Consider the following 26,638-nt stretch of genomic DNA (forward strand, 5'->3'; position numbering starts at 1 on the left):
GACACCGTCGGCGTTTTGCCCGCTGTCACATGTAAGAGGCCGCCTGTGGCGCGAAAAAGAAGAGGAGCACGCGATGCCCGGTGTTCGGAGCGGCGCGAGCGCGCGGGGCGCGTGAGCCGAGGCATAATTGAGGGATGAACGGCGCTGTCCGTGGAGTTTCAACGTGGTACCGGGTCAGGAAGGTCGCATCTCCAGCTATGTTCTGGCGACGGGAGACTTGGGGGTCTGGCTGAGTCCGCGACGCTGGCCGTCCAAGGTGTGGCCGTCGACCTCGGCAAGTTCGGGCGAGGCTCCTGGACGGGCTGCAACTTCTCACGGCAGAACCAGGCACCCCAGAGAGGATCCCCCTTCTGCGGCAGACCGGCACGTTTGATTCTCCTCGGGACGCCACGTCGGCACTCCTGAAGAAGTTGCGACGCATCCCGACGCTAGGCCTAGGCAGGTGGGCCTAAGCTACGGCGAACGCCATAGCTGACGGGCTGACGAGCTCATCACCAACGAAGTACCGACGAGCTCACCACCGACAAAAGAGAACGCGAGTCGTCGGCATTTACGGCAGCATCGACACCCGAAGGAATACGACTTGGACCCGACGTAAGGAACTTCAAGTCAGCGGTCCGTAAGAGCCTACGTTTTTGATTGCGACGCAGTTAGGCCGGGGCCAGGGTGGTCAGACTTGGACGAGTCAGGGATAGGACTGACTTAGAGACATTAAGGCGGAGTTAGGCTCCGAGATAGATTATTTTCTGGGAGTTTTGGTATTCAGTCAGAGTTTTGTATTTTGTATTGAGTAAGCATTTTCGTTGAGTTATGTCTTTAGTTTTGAGTGCCTTTAGTTTTGACTTTCGGTTTTAGTGTTGTGTGTCGCGTGTGTTCACCGTCCCTGTACATATTAAATCCTTGTTTGCCGTGCCGCCAGTCGTCTCTCTCTTCCATCGAGAGTAGCGCATGCTCGCAGCTCTCCACACTCCCAAGTAAAGGTGACAAATATTGGCGAGCCTGCCAAGATATCCATTCCAGGATAGATACGGCCCAGTCACCGATACTCGGGAGTAGCAAAGATGGAGTGGGAACGTTTGGCGGCGGTAGCGAAGGATTTAAATATGTCAAAGGAGGAGACGATGGCGTTTTTTGAATACACGCAACAAGAGAAGGAAAAACATCAGAAAAGCGAAAAAGAAATTTTGGAACTTAAGTTAAAACTAGCGGAGATGGGCGCGGGCTCTCGTGACGGCGCGAGTTCGACGGGGTCAGCGTCATCCAACTCTACTTCGCCCAGGCCAAAGCAGATTTGCCCCAGGAAGTTAATGGCTCCATTTGACGAGCGTAGGGACGATTTAGATGCGTATTTGCATCGCTTTGAAAGAATAGCGGTCGGGCAAGGCCGGGCAAAGAATGAGTGGGCTAGCGCCTTAAGCCTGTGTCTAGTTGGTGAGGCTTTGAGTGTGTTCGGACGGATGCCCGCCGAAGAGAGCCTAGACTACGACAAAGTAAAAAACACTTTATTGCAAAGATTTCGGCTAACCGCTGAGGGTTTCCGCGAAAAGTTCAGGTCATGCAAGCCAGAAGACGCGGAAACTGGAAAACAGTTTGCATGTAGATTGACAAACTACTTTGAAAGATGGATGGAGTTGTCAGAGGCGAACAAGACATATTGAGGGGTGCGGGACAAGGTCGTAGGAGAACAATTCCTCGCCAGGTGCAGCGACAGTCTGGCGATATTCCTCAAGGAGAGGAAATTAAAAACAGTAGAGGAAATGGCAGCGCATTCAGATCAGTTCGTAGAGGCGCAGGGTCTAAGAAATTTACGAAAGAGTGGCAAGGACGAGCCGATGGCAGCTGCAGGTGAGACGAGGAATCGGGGTCCAATGAACAGGCAAGGGACGCCCCAAAGATGTTTTCTTTGTAACCGGCTGGGACATATAGCAGTGAACTGTCGGGCGAAGGATAGTAGACGTGGTCCGCCAGTGGTTTGCCATCTATGTCAAAAGAGAGGGCATGGAGCGCTCGAATGCAGATCAGGATACGTGGACAAAGCTGCATGTATGATGAAAGGTAAAGAGGATGGGCCGAAAGAAAAGAACATGCCCGTGGTAGAGGGAAAAGTTCAAGGACGCAGGGTCACAGTATTGAGAGACACGGGGGCGAACACAGTCTTAGTCAGGGAGAGTCTGGTACCGTCAGAGAACATGACCGGCTATTTCAAACCAGTCATGTTGGCGGACAGGGCTGTTAAGTATTTACCAGAGGCGCGAGTTCAAGTATCAACACCATATTTCACAGGAGTAATCACAGCTAGGTGTGTAGAAGATCCTCTGTTTGACTTGATTTTGGGAAATGTACAAGGGGTGAGAAGGGCCGAAGACCCAGACCCTAACTGGAGGAGGACAGAGGATTTAGAGGAGAGGAATAAGCCAGAAGCGCCAGAAGAGGAGACAACTGAAGTAGAGGTAGCGGCGGAAGTACAAACGCGAACTATGAGTAAGAGTACTAAACCCTTAACACCATTACCGGTCACGAACATTAAGGGGTTGAGCATAACGGCGGCTGAATTAAAGGAATTACAGGAGAAAGACGAGTCGTTGCAGAAGTGCGTACAGAAGATAGGAGAAGTAGTACAAAGGAAAAGGAGTCGGACAGTAGCAGAGTTTATAAAGAATAATAATTTATTGTACCGGAGATGTATATTTAGTTCAGGTAGGGAAGTATTACAGTTGATGGTCCCGAAGGAACTGAGGAATAAAGTACTGAAGTTAGGGCATGATAGTGTAACGGCAGGTCACCAGGGAATCAAAGACACGTTACAAAAAATAACAGAAAAGTTCTTTTGGCTGGGAGTGCAGAGCGACGTGAAACGATATGTAAAATCATGTGACGTATGCCAAAAGACGATGGCTAAGGGGAAAAACGAGAAGAAGACTGGTGTTTGTTTGGCGATGGCCGATGACAAGGACATAGGGTTGACGATAAAGCCAACCAAGTGTGAGATAGGCTACAAGGCCAGGGCATTTGTGGTGCACAAATTGGGAACGGGACGAGTCGAGCCCGAGGAGGATACACGGGATAAGATGCAAACAGTGGGCAGGCCCCAGGCAGAGAAACAAGGTCGAGGAAGGATTTTCAGACCTACCCGAGCAAATAGAAGTTGGGCGGAGAGAGATGCAGTGTTTAACAGAGGAGCCCGTGCATATAAAGCTAAGCCGACGTATAACAGATATAATGAAAGGGAGCCTTACTTTCCACATAGAGTACATTAAGGGACGACAGAATGTGGGAGCGGACTTCATGAGTAGGGCGATTGACAATTGAGACTGTGAAATATAACGCGGACGGGACTAAGGTGAATACATAGGTGAAATGTGCACAAAGTGAACTCTTAAACGTGGTGAACAGTGCAACTGGTGAATTGTGCGGTGAAGTGTGTGGTGGTGTTGTGTAGTGTATCGAGTCTTCACACGAACCAGCGTCAATGTCACTACGAGGAGTCACAGTCATCACCTGAAGGCCAAGAGTGAGCAGTTTTTTTAGAAAAAACTCTTGAAGAGGGGGCCCATGTCACATGTAAGAGGCCGCCTGTGGCGCGAAAAAGAAGAGGAGCACGCGATGCCCGGTGTTCGGAGAGGCGCGAGCGCGCGAGGCGCGTGAGCCGAGGCATAATCGAGGGATGAACGGCGCTGTCCGTGGAATTTCAACGTGGTACCGGGTCAGGAAGGTCGCATCTCCAGCTATGTTCTGGCGACGGGAGACTTGGGGGTCTGGCTGAGTCCGCGACGCTGGCCGTCCAAGGTGTGGCCGTCGACCTCGGCAAGTTCGGGCGAGGCTCCTGGACGGGCTGCAACTTCTCCCGGCAGGACCAGGCACCCCAGAGAGGATCCCCCTTCTGCGGCAGACCGGCACGTTTGATTCTCCTCGGGACGCCACGTCGGCACTCCTGAAGAAGTTGCGACGCATCCCGACGCTAGGCCTAGGCAGGTGGGCCTAAGCTACGGCGAACGCCATAGCTGACGGGCTGACGAGCTCATCACCAACGAAGTACCGACGAGCTCACCACCGACAAAAGAGAACGCGAGTCGTCGGCATTTACGGCAGCATCGACACCCGAAGGAATACGACTTGGACCCGACGTAAGGAACTTCAAGTCAGCGGTCCGTAAGAGCCTACGTTTTTGATTGCGACGCAGTTAGGCCGGGGCCAGGGTGGTCAGACTTGGACGAGTCAGGGATAGGACTGACTTAGAGACATTAAGGCGGAGTTAGGCTCCGAGATAGATTATTTTCTGGGAGTTTTGGTATTTAGTCAGAGTTTTGTATTTTGTATTGAGTAAGCATTTTCGTTGAGTTATGTCTTTAGTTTTGAGTGCCTTTAGTTTTGACTTTCGGTTTTAGTGTTGTGTGTCGCGTGTGTTCACCGTCCCTGTACATATTAAATCCTCGTTTGCCGTGCCGCCAGTCGTCTCTCTCCTCCATCGAGAGTAGCGCATGCTCGCAGCTCTCCACACTCCTAAGTAAAGGTGACACCCGCGTTCGTACAAAATGCGTACGGCGTTGGTGACTGTTGCCGGAGCCTGTGATATAAATAGGCACTTGATGCCGCAGCTAAACATCGCCTCCCGTCCCCCCCCCTCCCCGCCACGGCCTTTCGCGCGTCGGAAGAAGGAGCGTTTGTTCTACATATATGGTGATTGTAAAGGAGGAAAGAGACGCCTACTTCTGCAGCCCTTAAGGGAGCACGGCCCAGAACGCGAGTTTTTTCTTCGCCGTGCGTTCACTCCCCATGAAAGCGCGCGTCCCTCGCGCCCTTTCACTCGCACATACAGCGTTCGGCGCGCTGCGACGATTTCATCTCCACTGACGTCATACGGAACCTCACGGCAACGGCGACGCCGACGGCAGAAATCTGCTTTGGAGTGTTTATATAATTGCTATCGCAATAAAACGTACTGCTGTCTGGGCTAGTAGAACACTTGCAAAACCACTGCAGATAACCACTGCAGCCTGGATACCAGGGATAGTGGGGGTTGCCACAGACTTTCAGCTGGGATGCAGTGGTTACAACCGGATATGCTGTGCCATGGTATGGTTCAGCAATGTGGCTGGCAGCAAGATGACCATTTTGTGTGTGCGCTGATGTGACCATAAGGTTCTGTGAATCCCAAATGGCAAGGGGATCCGCCATGACGATACAATAATCGTCATAACATATAAATCATATCAATCGCCAATTACACACACATATATCATAAGATTTCTAATCGCATAACGTTGTCAATCATCTCCAAAAAATGGATGCGCTGCCAATTTTTTGCCCAAGTTAGCAGAAATCAGCCTTAAGAGGGTAGCAGTGCTGCTACCTGCACCAGAACTGACACCAGCACTGTTCCATGTCATTGCAGGGTGTCTACTACGTTGGCACTTCCAAATTCTTTGATGTTTCCCGAGTTTTGCCTGACTGTTTTAATGAAAATTCCAAACTTGAGGTTCGGCACGAGAAAAAAAGTGGAGGTTTATAGCTAGCCAAGTCCCTATGCCAGCCCATAATTTTCAACTGCTACCAGCAAGCTGAAAATCAGGAACGGTGCACTATCAGATTTAGCAAATCATGTGCTTCACTATATTCCAACCACCCGGCCAGGCTCACACTTTCAAAATCATTAAGGCACTATTATCTGCGGACTGCATAGTCATAGCTGAAAAAAATTTTTTACCTTCTTGCACACCAGCAGGTTTCCCACAAACACTTTAGGTACCAATTTCCCAGATTCAACGCATCTGGGTGGCAATTCTCCGTTTTATCCCTGAATTTCCCAGAACTTACGAGTTCCCTGAAAATACCAGGGGAGGTATTCTGTAAGAGTCCACCTAGTGGACATGTCCGTTTCGTCTGCTGTTGAAGTTCTGACTGGCTGGGCTGGGGAGTGCTTCAGCAGGAGCCAGGTGCCACAGCCAATCAGCGCTTCAGCAGCAGACGAAATGGAGATGTTCACTAGGTGGACTCCGTTACAGAATACCTCCCCAGGTTTTCCCTGATGGTGAACGCCCCGACGAAGTTATGGCCCACAACGTTATGGTGGGAACATTGCTTCATAAAACAGTTGTCTTCTCACCAACAGTGCCAAAGAACCCTCGGGGTCCGCACGAGCCAACGCCGTATCGCCTCAGGCCGCCAATGGCAGCCTCCTGGGTGCCCTCCAGCTCGGTTAGGCCCAGGTAGTTGTGACTGGCCAGGTTGAGGCACGACCGACCGTCCACCACCACCGTCCGGCCAACTTTGCTGCAACATGCCGGGTGAAACGCGGTAAAACGCTGCCCAGACGTCGTTTAACAACTTCCAGTGTATAACGAAAATTTGTTATGGGGCCTGGTGAGGGGCCCTTTAAACCTCACGTTATAGAACTTCTGCCATATACATAAAAGCTTAATTTGAAATGTTTGATAATTAGAAGTAGCTGCCGCAAGTCCATCCAACAATGTATTGAAAGCAATGTGTAACGTATCCCGCTAATTCACCAATTTCGAGCACTTGCCGTCTTCTTTTCTCCGGAAAATCTTAAAAAAAGATGCCTTGGAGCAGGCTCAAAGCAAATTAGGCAATTTTTGCCCAAATGTAGCAGGATGTAGCAGCTTTCACCTCTTGGTGCAGTATGGCGCAATTGACGACGCAATCATATCATTTAGTTGTCACTGATCACAGTTAGATGCAGCACTTGCAACACTGAGGTCTAAACGTAACATCTGATGATGATGATGACAGTAATAATTAGTGAATTACCCTCTCCAACGGGTTAGTGGCACATGCCACCATTTAAGTTCATATCCAACTTTATTGCCATTAAAAACACTTTAATTTCCACTCCTTTTTGTTTACTATAATAAGCGCATTATTACACAAACCTGCAGCAATACAAGAAAATTTATTCATTATTACGGTTCTCTCTCCCCATTATACACTACCATGAAACTTCCAAAAGTCTTTGCTTATCTCCACTATGTCCATGTTTACCCTCTTATTATTACTGCCTTTAAACCCAAGGGCTTCATGGAGACTTGACCACATTTTTATCAAATTTGGGATGTATGTTAAGGCATCCTAACAAAATGTGTAAGATTGTTGTCGCAGCGTTTTTGCAAGCTACGCACAGGCCGTATTCTTGGGCAATCCTCCTCTTATAACTTTGCATTTCTAGGCGGCCTGGCATTACGAAAGTGGCCCTCATTAAAACGACTGCACTATCGCCATTTCTTAACAGTTTACTGCTGGGCTTACCTGGTGATTATCCTTGGGTTAAGCACATAATCAGTAGGTGGGGTGCTGGATACCAGGGGCTCTGGCTGCCATTCAGCAATGAGCTCCTCCTTTTCCTGTTAGGACAACACAGAACGAAAGCTCAATTTCCTACTTGAACAGATGTGCCCCAAATCCATCATCTGTTCAGAAAGAGAAGTGTTAATTCTTGCTTAGTGGTGTACTGGCATGACATTTTCGACTTTTGCTTTAAATGAGGGTCTTCGACCTCGAGACTCTAGAAAAAATGCTGACGAGCGTCGGAGCCACCTAAATAATTTACTGTAACAGTGTTTCTACGGCAGTTGGGGTTTCGTTCCCATAATGTGTATGTGTCATGACGCAAGCACATGACGAGACATGGTAGTTGCCCTGGCTTGCTCAGTCGTCTGTTATGCTGCTACTTCTGGTATGGCCCAATGTAGCAGCATAAGATGACCGAGCAAGCTGGAGCTAACACCAGAACGGCACAATGTTCTGCTCCCATAAGACCACCTTCTGCGTCATGACATCACGACACATTATTGGAAACAATACTGAAACCGGGCGAAACTGGGTGTACAACTGTTGTAGTAAATTATTTAGGACACTTTGAGGGTTGCCAGTACTTTTTTTCTAGAGTTTCAAAGGTCAAGGACCTTCATTTAAAGCACAAAAATAAGAAGTTGGAAATTTCATGCCAGTATTCCTATAAAGGACAACTGCACTAAAATTTTAGACACATAAAAAGCCTAGTACTAGGTCAGATAGGGTAAATATATAACATCAACCATGCAAAATTTTACGTTTGCAATATGAAAAGACATGTCATGAAAAGCTACAAAAATAGGACTTTCTCATACTGAAACTGAAAAGAAAAAAAGAGTGACATTACCACCCACTAGAAATGACGCAGAACCAAAAACATCGAAAAGCAGCACGGCTCCTCCACACGACCATTGCGATTCCATGGTGTGCCGAAGGTCTCGGAGGTGACGTGCCGAGAGTCGTGCCATATCTGCTAAATTTTGTCCGCTTAGGCTATTAATAAAAAAATTAGACACCTCTTCAGCAGCTTTGCCAAGATTGATTCGATAAACACATTCGAGTGAGTGCAGTGCCTTTCAATCAATACATATACTGAAAATTAATCTTTTTTAAGGTTACCTACCGTAAGATACCGCAGAAGTGCCCACCCGACTTTCACTGTAAATTGGGTTAATCTAGGTATGAGCGCTTGTCCAGTCGAAGCAATAAAAACCACGGTGGTGGCCAATGAAAAGCGGCTAGCATCTCGTTCCGTTAGAAGGTAATCAAAGAGGGCGTCGTCCAACTCTTCATTGAAGACGGGCCCCGCTATCCATGACTTGGCGCTTCATCTTCTGCTTGCCGTAGATGAGGTGCTTTAGGGTGTCATACTTGTGGAGTCCTACTCGCGGATTCTTTTCCTGTCTATCTTGAAATGCCAAGAGGTGCAGCTCACATTCTTTCCCGACGCACCGGTGCCACTCGACGACTTCGATCTTCCTGGCGACGGTGTAGGAGTGCATCGTGCAGCTAGCGGATTGCACGAGAAGTGTGGAAACAGCAGCTGCGTGCACGCTTTATCAAGATGTGTCTCACAAAAGCCTTGCAACCACTGGGATTTCTTTCAAGGACTGTTCATTGTCACTCTGCATTATCTTCACCCCCATCGGTCTTTCCCTTTCCACTGCAAGGAATCTAATATCTCCGTCATCGCCCCTAGCAGTCTCATAACGACCACAGTGGGGTGAATAGTTTGGCTGATGCTGGCGCTTAACATAAATTTCCAGAATTCTGAAGTTTTGGAAATGTTAATGCCGGGCGCTTGTGCAAAACTGGGCACTTCCGCAGTATTTTACGGTAATAATAATAGAGATATAATTTGCGCAATGTTTACTTTCCCCTTTCCGGCTCAATGCATTTCCTTATGGCTGGGGTAGCGCCGATAGTAATGCCCTGCCTGTAGCTTACCTTTTCATCTTTCCACTGCACACTTATGGTAACGTTTAAAAGTTAGCGTCTGACAAAGGTGCCCAAGAGCGAGAAAGAAGTGACGACAGGGCGAGTGGGACCCCTTCCCCGTTTGCTGATTGGAAGGGTGTGCACGCATGCACAATCTTTCGCTCAGGGGAAACCGCCAAATGGCTGGCATCTAGCTACGGTGTCACTGATGGCGGCAAGAGAGAGGTAGCCAAGAAAGCTGCAGAAGAAAGCAAACAACCTCGTGGCAATTCACTGTCGCTATCACTGCCACATAGATTTGCTGAAGCACTCGCCATGTCACCATTTTGTACGGCGAGGCACCACTTCTACGCCTGCGCACGACGTCGGCCTCGATGGGCGTCTTGCACTGGAGTTTGAGGTATAGTAGCGGCGCCTGGTGGCGGCGAAAAACGTCATCTGGGTAGTACCAGCTTGGATAGTATTGAGCCCTGGCTGTGGCGAAGCACGTTTCTAGCCCGCGTTTTGCGTCGATTCGCACTTTTTTCTGCCCTGTTTCGAGTGCGAAAAGGCTCGTCACTTCTCACAGACCATGGCGACCAGGCTGCGAGCTGGCCGCAGCCTATAGTTTTACAAAAACGGACTCTCCGTGTGCCGTGGGACGTAATGCTGGAAGCAGAAGACATCGGCGACGCCGATCCGGAGAGACCTAGCTCAGCCTCGAAAAAGCGTCACCGTCGTTATTGCTGCGTCGTGGGCTGCCATGAACAAGACGGCCTGAATCCCAACATCAGATTCTACCGTTTTCCTTCAAGGCCTCACGCTGCGGAGCGTCGGGCGCGCTGGATATATCTGCTGTTCGTCGCGCTGGGTAAGCGAAATGGGAGACCGACATAGCAGCAGGCATGGCTGGTGATTCACGATCCGAGACCCGGCCACAGGGACAATTAACAATTCGACCGGTGTGAAGTGGTTTAAGTGACCAAGTGTGTGCAAATGACCACAAATGGTCGGGCTGATTCGGTGACAATTCACTACCACAGGTTAGAGAGTTGAATGTGCTCATCCTTGACCTCAAGCCAGCATGTTGAGGCAGCACAGCAAGGTAGTATTGATTACAGCACATCGATGTTCGAGCGCTGTCATTAAAAGCTACATCAAGCGAGCAGTGCACGAGCGCGCGCTGCAGCGCGATCCGCACGTACGTACGTTAGTGCGAGCTTATATGCATTGCATCAGTTATTTATCAATTGCTAGACAGATGGCCACTACTACAGCGCAGGCATAACTATACTTGTCTAGCGGCAAGCAGTCAACAAAGATTGCAGGAGACCTGCCGTTTCGCGGCATGTCGAAAGACCGCTGCCGTCGCGGCGCGTACGATCGTGCGCTCGAGCAGTTCGTACACCGTGGCATGCTGAAAGACCGCTGCCGTCGCGGCGCGTACCGTCGTGCGCTTGAGCAGTTCCGTACACATGTCTGCTTATCGCTGCTGTGAATTCATTTATAGAAAGCATTTCCTCGCGTTTGTGCGCCTGAATCTAGCAGCGTGCAAACCTTACCTGAAGTTCAACTTTCGCAGGAGGGTGACTCGCTTCACTTGCGATTGACACCGCGCGAAAACTTCGCCGCTTATTTCTTGAACGGCGTACACGTATTCGGGTTGCATAATTTCTTGCCTTTACGCAGCATGCCACCCATGGAAAAATCTTCGGCGCCCGATATTCGCTGCAAGCCGTGGTACAACACAACCGAAAGTGGCGGATCCATATTGTAAACGTGCTTGCCGAAGCAGACGACCCGAGCTTGGTACTACCCAGTTTCGGATTGAGGGCGCTTTTTAGCACCATTTTTGCAGCGCCCCCTGGGCAACGCAAGAGCCCCATAATAGTGACCAATAGAGGACTTTCCCAGTGCTTCTTCATCAGCGTGGAACACACATATAAGAGGGCTGCGTGCCCCCATGAAGCATTGCTTGCCATACGAACCACTAGGTCTACGATCGCGACTGCACTCATTTGCGTAATGTAATTTCAATTGAATTAAACTTTAATTTCCCACGCAATGTTTGGATTCAGTACCCTATCATGCTTGAATCCTACAATCTTTTATGTGAGACTATGGGATCCTGCATGCAGTGGAATAATATTTGTCTCGCATATTCATGACAGCGTTGCCTACATATCCCAAACGTTTTCATATTATGTTCAAAAAGTGTTGCACCACCCTTTTAAACGAACATGCTTTTACCGATTCTTTGTCCCTCAGAGAAATAAGCTTCAATTGCTACTTCGACAGGCATTCTGTCAATGTATTTAAACAATCCTAAGGCACCCTTGATTGTAAAAAGTGCCACGCCCTCAAATGTAACTTGTGTGCACAGGCTAATCTAGAGACTTATTTTGCCATGATCCACCTTAGCGATACCATCATCTTGGCCATCAGGCACGAGCCAATTGGCTGGTTAAGCAATATCGGATAAGCTGATTGAGCATTACGTCATCCGATTTTGCTCAACCAGTCAATCAGCGCACGCCTGACGGCGATACATCACCGAGGCGACTCTGTCGCCGAAAGTGATCATCACAGAATACATCCCCTGGATGCCGTCGAATTCTGTCACGTTGGTGTGTCGAGCCAATCAGAGATGACATGATGGTGAATCTGACAACATTGTGGCGTTTCTGACAGTGTTCAGAACAGCACCCCTGCTAGGCCACCCTGTCCTCGCAGCGATGGATGGACTGAATCATAAATATTTAATGCCAAAGATGATAGCTTGTTTTCGTTTCGTAAACGAATCGACACACATGTTGAAAAAACAACCAACGTGTTAAATTAATTTGATTTAATTAAGTAAACTAGGTAACATTTAAAGTAATTACAAATTTATTGGGTAAACATTTCAAGAAAAAATCACGTTAGAATCAAGCAAATACAATACTCATTTGTATGTTGAAGAAGGAAGCTGTAAAACAAAGGAGTCTTCGCAGTAGAAGGGCAGGAAAGGGGAAGTTTATTGCCTGAAGGACAGTAGCAACACGCCCACACTGGCCGTTCGAATCAGTCCAAAAGCGCGAGATCTGGAGCGAGCCGCTTGCGCTGAGCGCACTAGTCCCCGTCGTCGTCCTCTTCCTTTAATATTTAACAGAAGCCTCAATTCCTGCTTTTACAGACACGATGTTACCAAGACAAGTTTGTTTAGGGTGCACTGATATAAATGCAAAACTAATTACAGTGCATGACTGTCTCACTGGTCAATAAATCGCAGCAGGTGCACAAGTCACAGTGAGGCATGCCACATTGCCTGCGCAAGAACTAATTAGGCGAATCAAAAGTTGCATCATTTGCTGCCATCACTGCTCAACTTTTGAAATTGTTCATATCATCTTATGTAGCTTTACATAAAATTTCATGCACCACACCTTTCATAATGTGCACTCATCCATGAAAGCCAATAGCACACCAAATTTACGAAAAAAGTTGGGACTGTCGCGAGCCCTGGGCTCATAGCCTCTAATTGCTCAAAGTTTCAATATATAGTCGTTCATGCGAACTAAAGAGTGATACATTATATTACAAGTCCTATGCCTTAACAGGGCCCTTACCAATTATCGTAACACCAGTGTCCGGTAAACTTCTGTGACTGACTGTGTCTCATGCACTCATGCTAAAGCATGGTTAATGTGTTATTACACTTATTGTGCTCATATACTCACTAATATATCAGCATCCGCTGCACATCACAGATGTTTACAATATGAAACCTGCATTTTGTGTACTACAAATTCATGTCTATCGGTTCGCTATACCATGTGTTTCTGTTCAGTACGAATACATTTTTGAAAAATTGCACAGCGCATATAGAAAAAGAGATTTTCCCGGAAAGATGGAGATATGAAGTGATCAATAGTGGTAGAGCAAAGAATGTCAATGGAGGCCAACGTTTCGACAAGGCCTTCATCAGGGCAGCAACTATAAATCAATTCGGCCTGTTGAAGTGGATGCCTGAAGAGGTAGACATTCCTTGGGCAATAAATTACGGTGTCGAGGTGACTAATTAAAAAGATTAACGAATGAAATTTTTAAGTTACTTGTGTATAGATGCAGTACAGATTACGAGTCTTCAATTCTGCAGCGGACTCTCGTAAAGTTTGCAGAATGTGTAGACTCCCTCCGATAACTGTTGACAGGAATGTCAGATATAAGAACGCCAGCCATATAATGTCTAGCATATCAGAAGAGCATTTATCTAGCCACTTGAAAAATATGCCTGGTGTAAAACATTGCGAAAAACAATGAAAGATGTGAATCCACTACATGATGACATACTCAGACCGAGAACAAACACTCTGCCGTCTACTATATACATACATTAATCAAATTTTCCTCGCAGGTCCAATCAAAAGTGCTACAAGATGTATCTTTAAATGTCATTACTTTTATCGGTAGTATTGCTTTTGAAGAACTATCTTGATGTGCACAATAGTGCCCACAGCATCTACGAAGGGGATAACATGTCAAAAATGAGAAGTCAGTAGACATTTAAGAAAATAAGTTGCGCAGAAATCTGCAAGGTGATTGAAGTTTCATAACAGAAAGGTTTGGCATCCATCTGAATGTAGCACGAACCTACAAAGAAAACCCACATATAAGTTCCTCAGAAATTTTCGCAGTTCAAAAAACTAAATTTGTGTCGACGTACAGATTATAACCAGCACAACAAATTTCGATCTACCTTCCATTTGTATGCTAGCTTTGCCTTGCTGAAGATTGATAACCAAGTACTTCCCATGTTTTCAGCTTGTTAGACTGTTATACAAGTCACACTTTCAACGTTTCAGTGTACACCCACAATATGGGCGAAAGAAGTCTCGACATCCCAGAGTAGAATCTGTTCTCCACAAACCTAATTTGCTCGGTCACTTTTGTCAGTGACAAGTGGCAGATCTGGGCCGCCAACACACTTTACAATCTGGACCGACCGTCGCGCGCATTTGAAAGCAATGACCTTTCACTTGTCGCGTTACGCCGCGAAACAAAACAAACAAAATCGGGTCACGCACGAACTGCGTTGGCGAGCCGGCCACGGTTGCACGTCCAATCGATGTAGGTGCAGCTTACGAAAACATTGTCGAGCTCCTATGTAGTTGCTCAACTCTCTGAACCCAGCACAAAGGACAGCCGACGGGGTGACAAAGTATGTTATCAGACGATCCACGTTAAAGGAGGCGACACGATAAACCACGTCTTTTCGTGTCGCGCGGATCTTTTTTAGCACGCTGCACGTACTTACCTTCTCAGTGAGCCTCGACTTCCCGGCATCAGCGGGCGTGCTCTTACGCAGCAGCAACCAGAGGACCCACACGAACAAGAGGGCTTCCAGGGCCAAATGATATGCGGGGGCCTGCGACAAGAAACCGCGCAAAGTTTCAATCACACACAGTGTCGACTCTCGCACACAGCAGTTCACTAATGATATCAACGGGAAAAAAGTTCAGATGCCGTGTCATAATTGAGTGACGATGTCAACTTCCGATCCTCTAATGTCAGAAAACCCACAGCTTTTGCTTCCGCTGATCACGCGCATCGTCTACATCCGATCGGCATGTGAATGCTAAAGGCGCACGCGTTTTTAAAAACGAGCGCCGATTCATTTCTTTTCATTTTTTCCCTCACCACCGACGACAACGCGATTGCACATGAGACGTCAGAGATCGCGAATCACACGAGACGAAGCACGTTTCGCCGACGCGGGCAAGTCGACAACCGACACAGCGCACGAACACCGGCGCAGGGGCGGCGACGCTACACTTACCCGGAGGAACGCTTCAAACATTTCGTAAAGTTCCCAAGATACTGCTGCCACGGCCATTCTTTTCTTCTCTTTTTAACGCCCGCTTCGCCGAGTGGGAAGGTTCTCCTTTGACGATAGGTTGACGGCCGGTCGAGAGCTACAACGGGGTGATCCAGGCGTTAACCGTCACGATTGTTGGGACGGTGCGCGCCACAAATGCACAGCGTAGTTACGGCAGTAACGGCAAGCGATCTCAGTTACGACCTTCCGTGCTAAATCGTGTTCTAGAGGACCGCGTGCCGCGCAGCACAACGCCCGCCAACCCGACGACGTCGTCGGCCGGCGAATGAGTGACGAGTGGGCGAGGAGGAAACGGCGTGGTGGAAAGGGGTGAGCGAAGAAGGGTGTACGATACGAATGCGATTGGAGCGCGCTTCACTTGATCCGAGGATATCGTATGGCCAGATTCTTTTGCAGGGATACGAGCACAAGAACTCAAGCACTGAGAAAGCTTTTGCGTCATAAAGGAGCGCGCCTAAAATGTGTTATTTCGGGGCATTTGGAGGAAGTTAATAGCCACTGTCGGCACGAGTTCCTTGCGGGCCAATGTAGTGACACAGTGGCTAGAATTCTATCCACTGTAGTAGTGATTCGATATCGAATGAAGTCATTTCATAAAATTTGGACAGTCTCCTCGAGGGAACAGCAGGAACCCAGCAGGAAAAGTGGCTAATGGGCATGGAGGCTAATGGGCATAGAGTTTATTACAGTGATTGTTGAAACTTTATAGTCATGGTTATGCGTGCCCTTCGAGTTGAGCCGCCCGATCCGAGTGCAACAGGCAGCAAAATAATACACAGGTGCTATTAGTTTATTAGTATCATTTTATCCTTTAAGTTTGCCAAAGATTCTTGCAGTAGCTACCGCGTCATGCTGCGGCCTTGGCCAGATGCAAAAAGTGTAATTCTCTGTGACATTCATTGCAGTTTTTGTATCACTAAGCTAAATAAATTGTGTGCACGTCGCGAAAAAAAAGGCATATCTCTAAATGTTTATTTTTACTTCATTAACACCAATTACCATAGCACATGCCATAGCATCTCTAGCGATGCGAGCGCTTAATTTGCACACCGCGTGAAAATGTTTCGTACATAAATTTCCGTTTCGTTGCAGTTCCGTTGGTTGCGTATCCTCTAAGGCAGAATCGGGCAGCATGGCGGACAGCAATGAGCATTCAGATTTGATCGCTCAATTTTGCGGTGTCACCGGCGCTGAGAGCTCCCGGGCCAAGCTATGTCTCGAGTCCGCGTCGTGGAATCTCCAGGTGAGAATACTGTTCCATAGAAAGTAAAGTCGAAAGGGAGCGACTTTGTCGCCCGCGAAGTCTGTTTTGCCGCCCGCGCTCCTAGGTTTCGAGTCGCGCTGGTACGCCGGTGCGCCCAGCTCAGTTTCCTTGCAGTTTTGAACAATTTGAATTAATCGCGCACTGACCACAGGTAGAGAGCAAAGCCTCGCCTAAATGTATTCTAGTTTCGAGGAATGTGTTGGTCGTTGCCGTCGGCGCGCTACGTTCAGGAAGAAAAACATTGCATTGTTGACACGACGGGAGCATTTTGCTTACAGGTAGGCCGCTGTGAGCCTGCCCGCCTGTGTCGCTCACTTTGTTTATAGAAGGACAAACACGGCTTTGCGTTTTCTATTACGCGAAGCCGCCCTTCTGTTTGCCGCTGAGCTTATATATTTACTGCACATTCCACCCGAGGACGTTGTGGAAAGCGGCGATATTTTGGAGCAGCTGACACGTCTTGATGCCAGCCACCGCTTGAAATTAGGGAGCTCTTTTGCATCACTTGCGAACGCCTACGATCTGCACAGACAGTGTCAGTGGCGAGTCGGTCGTAGCCGTCAAATTGTCGGCGGATTCCTGTATTCCAGCTTACGTGTGCCCAATCCCTTGGTACTTTAAAGGGACCCTGAAATTATTTTGACGATTTTGTACAAACGTACTGTGTCGTTAGGGTGGACTCTTCTGATCATTAATTGACGCATATAAGTGCTCTGCGTAAAGTGTGTAATTTATTATAAGGTTTTAAAACGGTACATCGCTACCCATCGCAGCCTGCCTTTCGGCTGAGTTTTCAGTCACCCCTGATCGGGTGACGCGATTTGACCATATGACGTCAGTAGGGCGAGCTATCCAATTGGCTGCCCAGGGTGAGCCATTGATAAATTTTCCAATGTTATGCGTGATAGTTGAAATGTTAGTTAATTTGTTTCATAAAAAAGAAAGTAACAGAAAGAGAATACACAAGCACAATTTATTGCTACACTCAAGCACTTAGGCACACAGCAAGTGTCAGCAAGTGACACAGCACACAGCAAGTGACGCGAGCTGAGCTGCGCAATTTGTCTTCTCGCAAGCACCTTGATTCGCCCTTGCGTTGTGGGCTGCAAACTTTGTGATCAGCGTCATGTCAAGCTGCGACATCATGTCCCTCTGCAAGGCAAATATGCAAACTGAGTGGCTGCAGCGCTGGTTGTCGGTATCCGATCGGCACCAGCATCTATGCATTTGCAGCCATCACTTCACACCGAAAGATTACTATATACCACAATAGTGTTTCGCGGGTCCGGTATTCGGGTAAACGCAAGTGCAAGCGAATTGGGCCTGGACGGTGCAGCCACCTGGTGGCACAGAGCTCAACCAAACATGCAACTAATATAGCAGTAACCAAGTGTTCTACTTTGCTGCTGGTGTAAATTTTTGGCAGGAGCATAATCGTGAGCATGTTCTAAATGTTTAAAATGTTTTACACTTGGTTACAGCAATAGTAGCTATTTGTTTGGCTGGTTAAGCTCTGTGCCACCAGGTAGCTGAATCGTGCAGACCGATCGGGCCGCTCACATACGTCTACGCTAAAGCTCCTGCATCACAGCAATAGTAGTATGGAGGGGCTTTAGTTTACGCCTCCACCCATCCGTCAAAACACCCACCTCACCTGTGGTTACCGGACACGTGTGGCACTGCGACAGAATGCCTGCAATGCGCGCTGCATCAATAGTTCTCACTTGGGATCGACTGCCAGGCGGCTGGCGAAGAGGTTGGAGAGGCATCGCGCGCAGCCTCCAAGACAACTGGAAGTAGACGACACGACGTCTTATCATGACACAGAGCCAGTGAAAACGATTTGAGGGGAAAAGGCATGGCTATGGAGAAGAGTAACTTGTAACCGTCCATAGGGCTCTTATAGTGAGATGCTTCACATAAATGTTTCAGAAACCCTTCAACAACTTCAGAAGATGTTGTGCTTGCCAATGTTTTTTTCACGTTCATATTTCGCTAAATGATTGAATTTGTTTGGCCTGCACACTTAGTATCGTTACTTGGCTAGTGCGTCGGGAAAAAAAAAATAAAAAGCCGCTGTCGGGGGGGGGGGTATCAGCGTAAGCAAGCTGCTGTATGGACGTGGACTGGTTTCGCCACCTGCTGGCCACTAAAAGAAACGCCTTGGATCACGGGGGCTCACTGCTGCTGGTCAGGGTACTTTGGACAGGCTACAGCGACCCGATACAAAGGCCAAGACCACCATCAGGCCAACTTCATGGTTTATGTGAATATTTACTTTCTCCTTATCGCCTTGACTGAGTGGTCTTGCATTGCTAAAACAGGGACATAGGAGTTGTATCCATTGTCGCAACACTTGCTATCACCTATTGATCTATTCTGGATCACTGAATGGATAGCACCCCATCCTCTAAGTGCCAATTGATGCGCGCCTTGCTGACATTACAGTATGCTCAAATGAACGTGCACCATTTAAAAATCTTATTGTCTATTAAGTTGGGCGTCGTCCTCGTGAACAGGTGCTATACATGGTGCACGTGTTACCAGGCTATTCCCATAGCAATAGCTTGTTCGCTGCGTCTTTGCGCTAGAAAACTTAAATACGCGCAAAAACGAGTAATGCTTTTTTTTACGAAGCTTTCGTCGCCTTGCATTTCCTGCGGCAAGTATGGGCCGCTGTGTCTTCCTTGTGTGCGAGCGTGCATTTGCCTTTACGTAGATTCAGAATTGTACAGAAATTTCACCGCACTGCAGGGAACATTTTAAGTAGTGCGTGGAGTTGACTTAGGCCGGTGCAAACAGGAAGTGGCCTTGTACCTCACAGAATCTCTGATTGGTGTACTAGTGATGCAGGAATGAACTCCGGTCTTGTTCAGTGCATAGTGCACATAATCAATTTCTGAACTCCGACAAGAACTGTCAGCGCCTGCAACAAGAGTTTACTTACGCTGTAACACACTGTCTCTTTTGCATTCTGTTGCGAGCGGTGGAATTTCATGGCTACAGCGACCCGATACAAAGGGCAAGACCACCATCAGGGCTACTTCACGGTTTCTGTGAATATTTACTTTCTCCTTATCGCCGTGACTGAGTGGTCTTGCATTGCTAAAACAGGGAACATAGGAGTTGTAATCCATTGTCGCAACACATTGCATATCAAACGTATTGAATCTATTCTGGGATCTACTGAAATGGGATAGCACCCCATCCTTCTAAGTTGGCGCACCCCTATCGTTGAATGACAGGGCGGCACCTTGCTGACATTACAGTTGCTCAAATGTAGCACGGCCATTTGCAAGATTTAAAAATTTTTCTCTAGTCAAGTTAGGCCAAACAGTGTACGAATTGCAACCACCGTGTTCACTTCCACAGCCTTGTCCGCAACCACATCCTTGCGGAAGTTGTTCGACGAGATTCAGCTCAACAGTAGAGTGCAAACCTTGGGGTGAGCGCTTCATCATATGTCCAAATGCTATGTGAAATGCTCCTGAAAGCTATACCTCAAGATATGGTAGTGGACTATTACAAGCGTGAGGGCATCGATTGCACTACGCCATCTGCAGGTACACGGAATAGTGAGCACTCTTCTGAACAGGAGCTAGAGCGTGTGCTGAAATTTCTTCAGGTAGAAATCGAGTGTAGAGAGACGTGCACTCAGACTAGAACACCAAGGCTGAACGAAACGCGTCTTAAACATAGTCCGAGCTTCAATATGTCATCGACTCCTGCTGCAAGGGCGCTTCACAACAAGGCAGAAGTCTTAACAGAATCGTGCTTCTTTTGTGCTGCCTAGGACTATAGACCAAATGATGCACCACTGACGTTAGCCTCGAAGGAAAACGCAGTATGCTCAGCAAAGATGGCCGATGCTTCAAGTGCATGACAAAGGGACATCTCGTGCGCGACTGCCATCGCAGGATCCAGTGTACAGCACTGCAAGCGTCGCCATGCTTCCACGATGTGCAATATTGATGTTATCAAGAGCTAAATTTACGCAGCATCGAAAAAGACACCGAATGTTGCCATGCACATTGCAACGAATGGTACAAAGCCTCGACTCGCTATATATATTGTCCTCCAGACGTTCTGTGCCTGGCTGACAACTTCGACCCACTGCTGTTACTTTCATGGTGTTTTGGGCAATGGCAGTTGGAGAACATTTCTGCGGGAAGATGTCTGTAAGAAGCTCAGTTTACCTCCCATTTGAGATATGGATCTGGTGATTACCACATTCGGACGAGCTCGGTCACAGCATGCTTAGCGGGCTAAGGTAGTGAGCATTCCACTTCGGAGCCAGCATGAGAACATATCAGTACAGATAGAAACAATCATCGTGCCTTTCATCTGTGAAGAAATGATCGAAGTTCCGCAAGATAACAAGTTGTTCCATGCCATCGTTACAGAGGGCAAGCCACTAGCAGACACAGGGGTTTTCCTTGTTGTAACAGGTGAACCTGGAGTGAGTCATTTGATTGGTTCTGGCCAGATGTGGAAGCTCATGCCGAATTCGAGTGAGGTGAAATGGGATACCGAAAACAGATCTCTGGTACCAATCAACACGAACATTGGATGGACTCTTCACTTGGCATCCTTGGCATTCACAGATAAAGTCAGAAAACGAGCAGTCAGATATGTGGTTTACATTGGATGGACTCTTCAAGGATCCTTGGCATTCACAGATAAAGTCAGAAAACGAGCAGTCAGATATGTGGTTTACACATAGACTCGTATGAGAATGAAGAGATCTCCTTCCCATTGCAACGATGCTGGGAAATAAAAGCCATTGGTATTGTGGATATGCCATCATCCAAGCAAGATGACGATGTTTGGATGAAGTTTAATGAAACCATCAAATTTCATGATGGTCGCTATTAAGTATCACTCCCGTGGAAATCTGCTGTACCTGATATGATGGACAATTGCAAAGTTGCGCTTTTGCAACTGTATTTGTTTGTTTGAAGGCTTTCATCGAATGAAGCCTTGGAAGCATATGACAAAGCTATTAGACAGTACAAGAAGGTAGGCCATGCAGAGAAGGTCAAAGACATCCAAACATCACGAGACAATGTGTTATTACATGCCCCATCATGAAGTCATTCGCGAGACATCCAATACTACAAGACTGTATGTTCCGTGCGACGATGCGTCGCACGGAACAGGATCATGCAGATGAATGAAAGACTTGAAAAGGGACCGAACTTGAACGCTGACCACCTAAAGATGATAACAAGGTTTCGTTTGTACGTATTTGGACTTTCAGCGGATGAGCAGAAGGCGTTCCTTCAGATATCCATCAAGGAAGAAGAAGGACGCGCTTCGCTTCTTGTGGTTTGAGGAAGTACTGACCAAGAACAAACCGCTTCCACAGCTCAAGGAGATCAAGATGACTCGGGTGCCTTTCGGAACCACTTCGAGTCTGTTTCTCCTATTAGCTACGCTTCGGTATCACTTCAACGATGTAGATTCAAAATACCAAGAAACAGCTACACAGCTCAAGGAAAGCTTCTACGTGGACGCGTTGGTATTTGGCGCTTCAACAACAGAGGAGATATCCCACTTGTACGAACAAACAATCCAGATCATGAAACTAGCGGGGATAGATATGCAGAAATGGTCAACTGACGACGATATGCTGAGACAGACACTGCAGAAAAAAGAAGAAACAAGAATGACGGAGCATATACTAGCGAAGGTACTCAGCTCATACTGGAATACAGAAGAAGACGCACTTTATGGGAACCCTGACCCCCTTCTAGAGATTGTCAATAAAGGAAAGGGTACAAAGCGAACAGTGCTCCAAGCAACATCAAGAATTTTCGACCCGTTGGCTTTTTTTGTCTCTATTCGCAATCGGAGCCAAAATACTCTCAAGAGATATGAAAGCAAGGACTAGATTTGGATGTGTCACTCCCGAAGGCTCTCGAAGATGATTGGAACAAGTTTTCGGTGGAGGTTGAAGGCACAAGAGGTTTGTCTTTAAAGAGGAGTTTATTCACCGAAGTCAACACGGACGGAGCTCACTTACAGCTACATGCCTTCACTGATGCGAGCCCTTAGGCATACGGTGTCGTCACATACCTAATGGTTGAAGATAGATCGGGCAGCATCTATGTCCAGTCCAACAGCTGCTCGCGAAAGCTCGGGTCGCTTCCATCAAGAGACCGACGTTACCGCGTCTAGAACTTGTCGGGGCTTGCCTGGGTGCGCGGATCACGACGAATACTTCTGCTGGACCGATTCGAACATCTGCCTATGCTGGATTCGGTCAGCACCCACTAAGTGGAAATCCTGTGTTTGCAACCAACTGAGTAATGGAAATTCAAGAGCGCACCGGTCCAAGTCGCTGGGGTCACTGCGCTGGGAAAACCAACCCAGCCGATCTTCTAACAAGAGGTGTGTCAGCCCAGAGCCTTTGCACAAATTCTTTATGGTGGCTCAGCCCCGAATGGCTCGCTAAGCCTCAAGAAACCTGGCCAAAGCAAGAAGACATGTTCGAGAACTCACCTGAGGTGTTACTCGACGAACGAAAACCAGCAGATAATGTGGTTCTGGTGGTGGTTCTGGTGGTGGTGGGAGTGGGATGCCTGAACCTATATTAGGTGTCATCAAATATAGTTGCTGGAAGATGGTCCTTAGGCTTGGGTGAAGAGGCTCCTTCACAATTGCCAAGCATGCCCTAATACTAGAAGAGAAGGCCCTCTTTTCGCTCAGATCTCTGAAAGCAAGGACAAGCGGCTCAGGACATTACCAGCACAAAGCTTTGGAAATGAGATTGCTGCATTAACCACGGACAAAGCTCTTCACAAGACATCGACCATATGAGACCTTCACACGTTTGTGGATGCCAAGGGCATAATCAGGATCAAGACTCACCTTGACAATGTAGCAGCTTCGGAAAATATAATATGTCCCGCACTTCTACCAGGAGGTCATCGTTGTACACACCTCATTGTGGATAGCAAACATCAATGCCGCCTTCACAGTGGTGTTGGCGTTACACTCACTGAGTTGCGTGAGACGTTTTGGATAGTGCGTGGACCAGTGCGTTAATGAAGTCGCAGTTTTGCAAAAAAGTCAATCTTAACCGCAAAAACACAGGGAGGCCGGACTCTGCCCCCGCCACAGATATTTTTCAAGATACGGCCGTGCGGGGGGATGCTCACAGCGCAGAAGGCGCTCCCCCTGGAGCCTTCCATCCCGGCGAGACCGCGCGGCTGCAATAAAGCGTGGCCCCTCCACCTGCCCACGCTCCCCCCGGAGACTTTCGGCCCGATGGGAGCGCATGGCTGCAGTATAGCACGGCTCCCCTCCACCTCCATACTCTCCCTCCAGTGTGTTGTTCGTTACTGGAAAACTGCACACTTCCTTCCCACTTCCCGCCTTTGTGTGCGTAAGCCGCGATTGCTGGCTCACCGTTGCGTGCTTTTACTCACACATACAGTGTACGGTGCGCAGTAACGACTTTATCGCCCATGGACTTTTTACGGAACCTCACAGCGGCAGCATAAATTCGCCTAGAGTCTCCATATAATTGCTAACGCAATAAAAAGTTCCTTGCCCAGTGGGGTGTCTGTGCGAGGTCTTGTCTTAAAGCTCCTACAGCCCTGCTTCTGATCCACAGTCTCTCGTGGTATCATCCATTTCAAGTCACGGGCGTCGACTTCGCTGGTCCAGTGTTTGTGAAGGCAAAACGGCTTGTGAAGGCATTCATTGTAGTGTTTACCTGTGCTGTAGTGCACAGGTAAACACTACAGCACAGGTAGGCAGGTGTAGTGTAGTGCAAGCTGTGAATTTTTTATAGGCCTTTTGTTGTTTTATTTCGTGCCGTGGTTTCCCAAGTGTAATTTATTCTGACAATGGTTTAACGATTAAGGCAGCCAGTCGCAAACTTAAGCGGACTTATGGACTTCTACGCGATGTTCAGGTACAGAACTTTTGTGCATCTAGTAACATCACGTGGAAGTTCATTGCTGAGTGCGCTTCATGGGGGGGAGGTTTTTGGGAGAGAATTATTCGAACAGTTAGAACTGCCTGAGGAAAACACTAGGAAAGGATACTTCAGCTTCGAACAGCTGGACACTTACTAACAGAGGTAGAGGCAGTGATAAATTCTAGACTGCTCACATATATTTCTGATGATGCTGCCGAAGCTGAAGTACTGACTCCTTCGCACTTTTTGGCGAGTAGATGTCTTACTGCCCTTCCTCAATTGCTAGTTTGCGAGAACTTGAGAGGTCACACAGACACACTGTGCGCCTGGAGATGTAGACAACAAAAACTAAATGACTTTTGGCAGCGCTGTTATAAAGAATACATCTTGAGACTAAGGAGCGCACACAGCAGGTCACAGAAGCTCAACAACAGTTTAAAAGAGTGATGACTTTGTCATTATTAGAGATGACAAAGTACCCATTACATTTTGGAAATTAGCTAAAGTTGTTCAAATCATTTAAGGGGAATGATGGGTACGTCAGAGCATGCAAAGTCCGACTAGCAGACAGCATGGAGCTCACAAGACCGGTTCAACTTCTTTGTCCTGTGGAACCGTGCAAGTGACATTGTCGGCCATGGAGGATGTTGGAAATTGTGCTCGTGCGGCACATCGAAGAGGGCAATGGATATGCAACCGGAACATTGTGGACGTTAGGCTTGTAATGTTGAGTTAGCCAGGCAAATTTGGACGGCTTGGCGCCCTGCACCACTAAACCCGGCAGAAGTGTCTTTTCCCACAGCACAATCATAATGGTGTGAAATGTGTGTGTTGGGCTGCAGGCTCCGAAAGTAGAGCGCAGAGGCCTAACCTGAGCGTAATGCTATGCACAAACATTTGTGAAATTTCGGGGAGAGCCGTATATATCTGCGGCACAAGGTCGACATGCAATTAGCATTGCATTGTGGCACCCTCTAATTCCTGAAAAAAGTTTTGTCTGTTTTTCTATATGTTGGATATTTTCTGCAAAACATTACGATTTCTACAGGAATCAGGGGACCAGAAAGTGTTAAGGTGTCTGTACATTTTAGAGATACCTTGCTCACTCACTTTAAATTTTTGCTTTAAATATTGCTACAAAACACTGCTCCTGCAGCTGGCGCTTGCCTCATTCTACGAGGATCCCGAAGAGAGCATGGACCAGCAGAGCTCCCCGGAGCTGCCATCCGAGCAGAACAAAAGTCCTAAGCACGTCTCCATAGCAGCCAACAAGCCAACAGCCAGGTCATCTGCCAGGTGAGCTTCTTGTTAACTTGAACACAGTGTGACCCGTTCCACTTAGTAAAGCAACCTGCCCTTTTGTTCTTATAACTTTGAAGCAGCATTGGCACGAAAAATTTATCCATCCTTTTTCCACTTTTTTAGGTAGCCATTGACTCTATAATTACGATACGAAGCCCAAATTATTTGAGAAGCTCCACAAATAATTAATTGCACCACTTTTCATACAACCCTTCAAAACCCACGCCAAGTGCAGCGCGGTTTCAGACGTGGAAAGGGAGACTATTCACGTCGCCGAAAGTGGAGGTGTGGGGTCTCTTGATATTACAAACAACTCGAGAGCGCGACAGTCAATTCGGTGCAGTGGCTTAGGGGTATATAATGGCACGTCACCGAAAGCTGCCCAATGGCCCTTGTGAACTTCTCTTGGAAATACAGGGGGACACGCTCTCCCTTCCTAACGTGTTGTGTGCTTCATGAATGGACTCGACTTTCAGCGTCATGACTGTAGTGTGTGCCTCAGTAGTGTCTGGTATTAACTGCAGCAATGGCCATAGTGCGTGTGCATGTGAGTGGTCTCTGGTATGAACTGCAGCAGTGAGCAAGTGTCGGGCTTGTTGGTATTGCATGCTTTTGTAGTCGGAAACAGCGCAACGAGGTGAGGACTAAACAAAAAGCGCCTGTGGTGTCACCTTTCTGCGAGTCCTTGTCTTGCCGCACCGTTTCCCACTTTCAAAAGTGTCTGGTATGCACGAGATTGACGCATGAGGTTTCGGTGACGTGAATAGTCTCCTTTTTCACGCCTGTGACTGCGTTGCACTTGGCACACGTTTTGAAATGGTTGCATGAAAAAATGTTGCAATTTCGCCCGAAAGGCGAAGCATCAATTGCAATAGCAAATTAGTAGAGAGCTATTCGGAGTAGGGATAGTAGCTTTATCGGCCGCATAAACTTGGACACATTTGGACTAACTGAATTAACAAGCGTGGTGTCAGCACGCACAAGCAAACAAGAATAGATCACACCGAATGACCGCAGACGACGACTGTCAAAACGCTGG

The 26,638-nt window shown here is 47.7% G+C and overlaps 2 protein-coding genes across 3 annotated transcripts in view; one reads left to right on the forward strand and one right to left on the reverse strand.

Moving 5' to 3' along the window:
- Positions 1-15,376, reverse strand: part of LOC119433562 (serine palmitoyltransferase 1-like) — a 38,234-nt gene extending 22,858 nt beyond the window's left edge. For both annotated transcript variants that reach the window (XR_007464210.1, XM_037700814.2), the window contains exons 1-4: positions 15,044-15,376; positions 14,522-14,632; positions 7,264-7,358; positions 6,104-6,270 (exon numbers count right to left, since the gene is read on the reverse strand). Coding sequence is in view for 1 of the 2 variants with exons in the window: in XM_037700814.2 (XP_037556742.1) it covers positions 6,104-6,270; positions 7,264-7,358; positions 14,522-14,632; positions 15,044-15,100 (430 nt within the window). In the remaining variant the exon portion in view is untranslated. The remainder of the gene's footprint in view (positions 1-6,103; positions 6,271-7,263; positions 7,359-14,521; positions 14,633-15,043) is intronic.
- An 813-nt stretch (positions 15,377-16,189) lies between these two features.
- Positions 16,190-26,638, forward strand: part of LOC119433804 (NSFL1 cofactor p47) — a 34,017-nt gene continuing 23,568 nt past the window's right edge. Inside the window, exons 1-2 of the mRNA XM_037701065.2 lie at positions 16,190-16,346; positions 25,454-25,593. Coding sequence (XP_037556993.1) covers positions 16,236-16,346; positions 25,454-25,593 — 251 coding nt within the window. The 5' untranslated portion in view covers positions 16,190-16,235. The remainder of the gene's footprint in view (positions 16,347-25,453; positions 25,594-26,638) is intronic.

Source organism: Dermacentor silvarum, chromosome 11 (assembly GCF_013339745.2).
Source record: "Dermacentor silvarum isolate Dsil-2018 chromosome 11, BIME_Dsil_1.4, whole genome shotgun sequence".
NCBI classification, from domain to species: Eukaryota; Metazoa; Arthropoda; class Arachnida; order Ixodida; family Ixodidae; genus Dermacentor; species Dermacentor silvarum.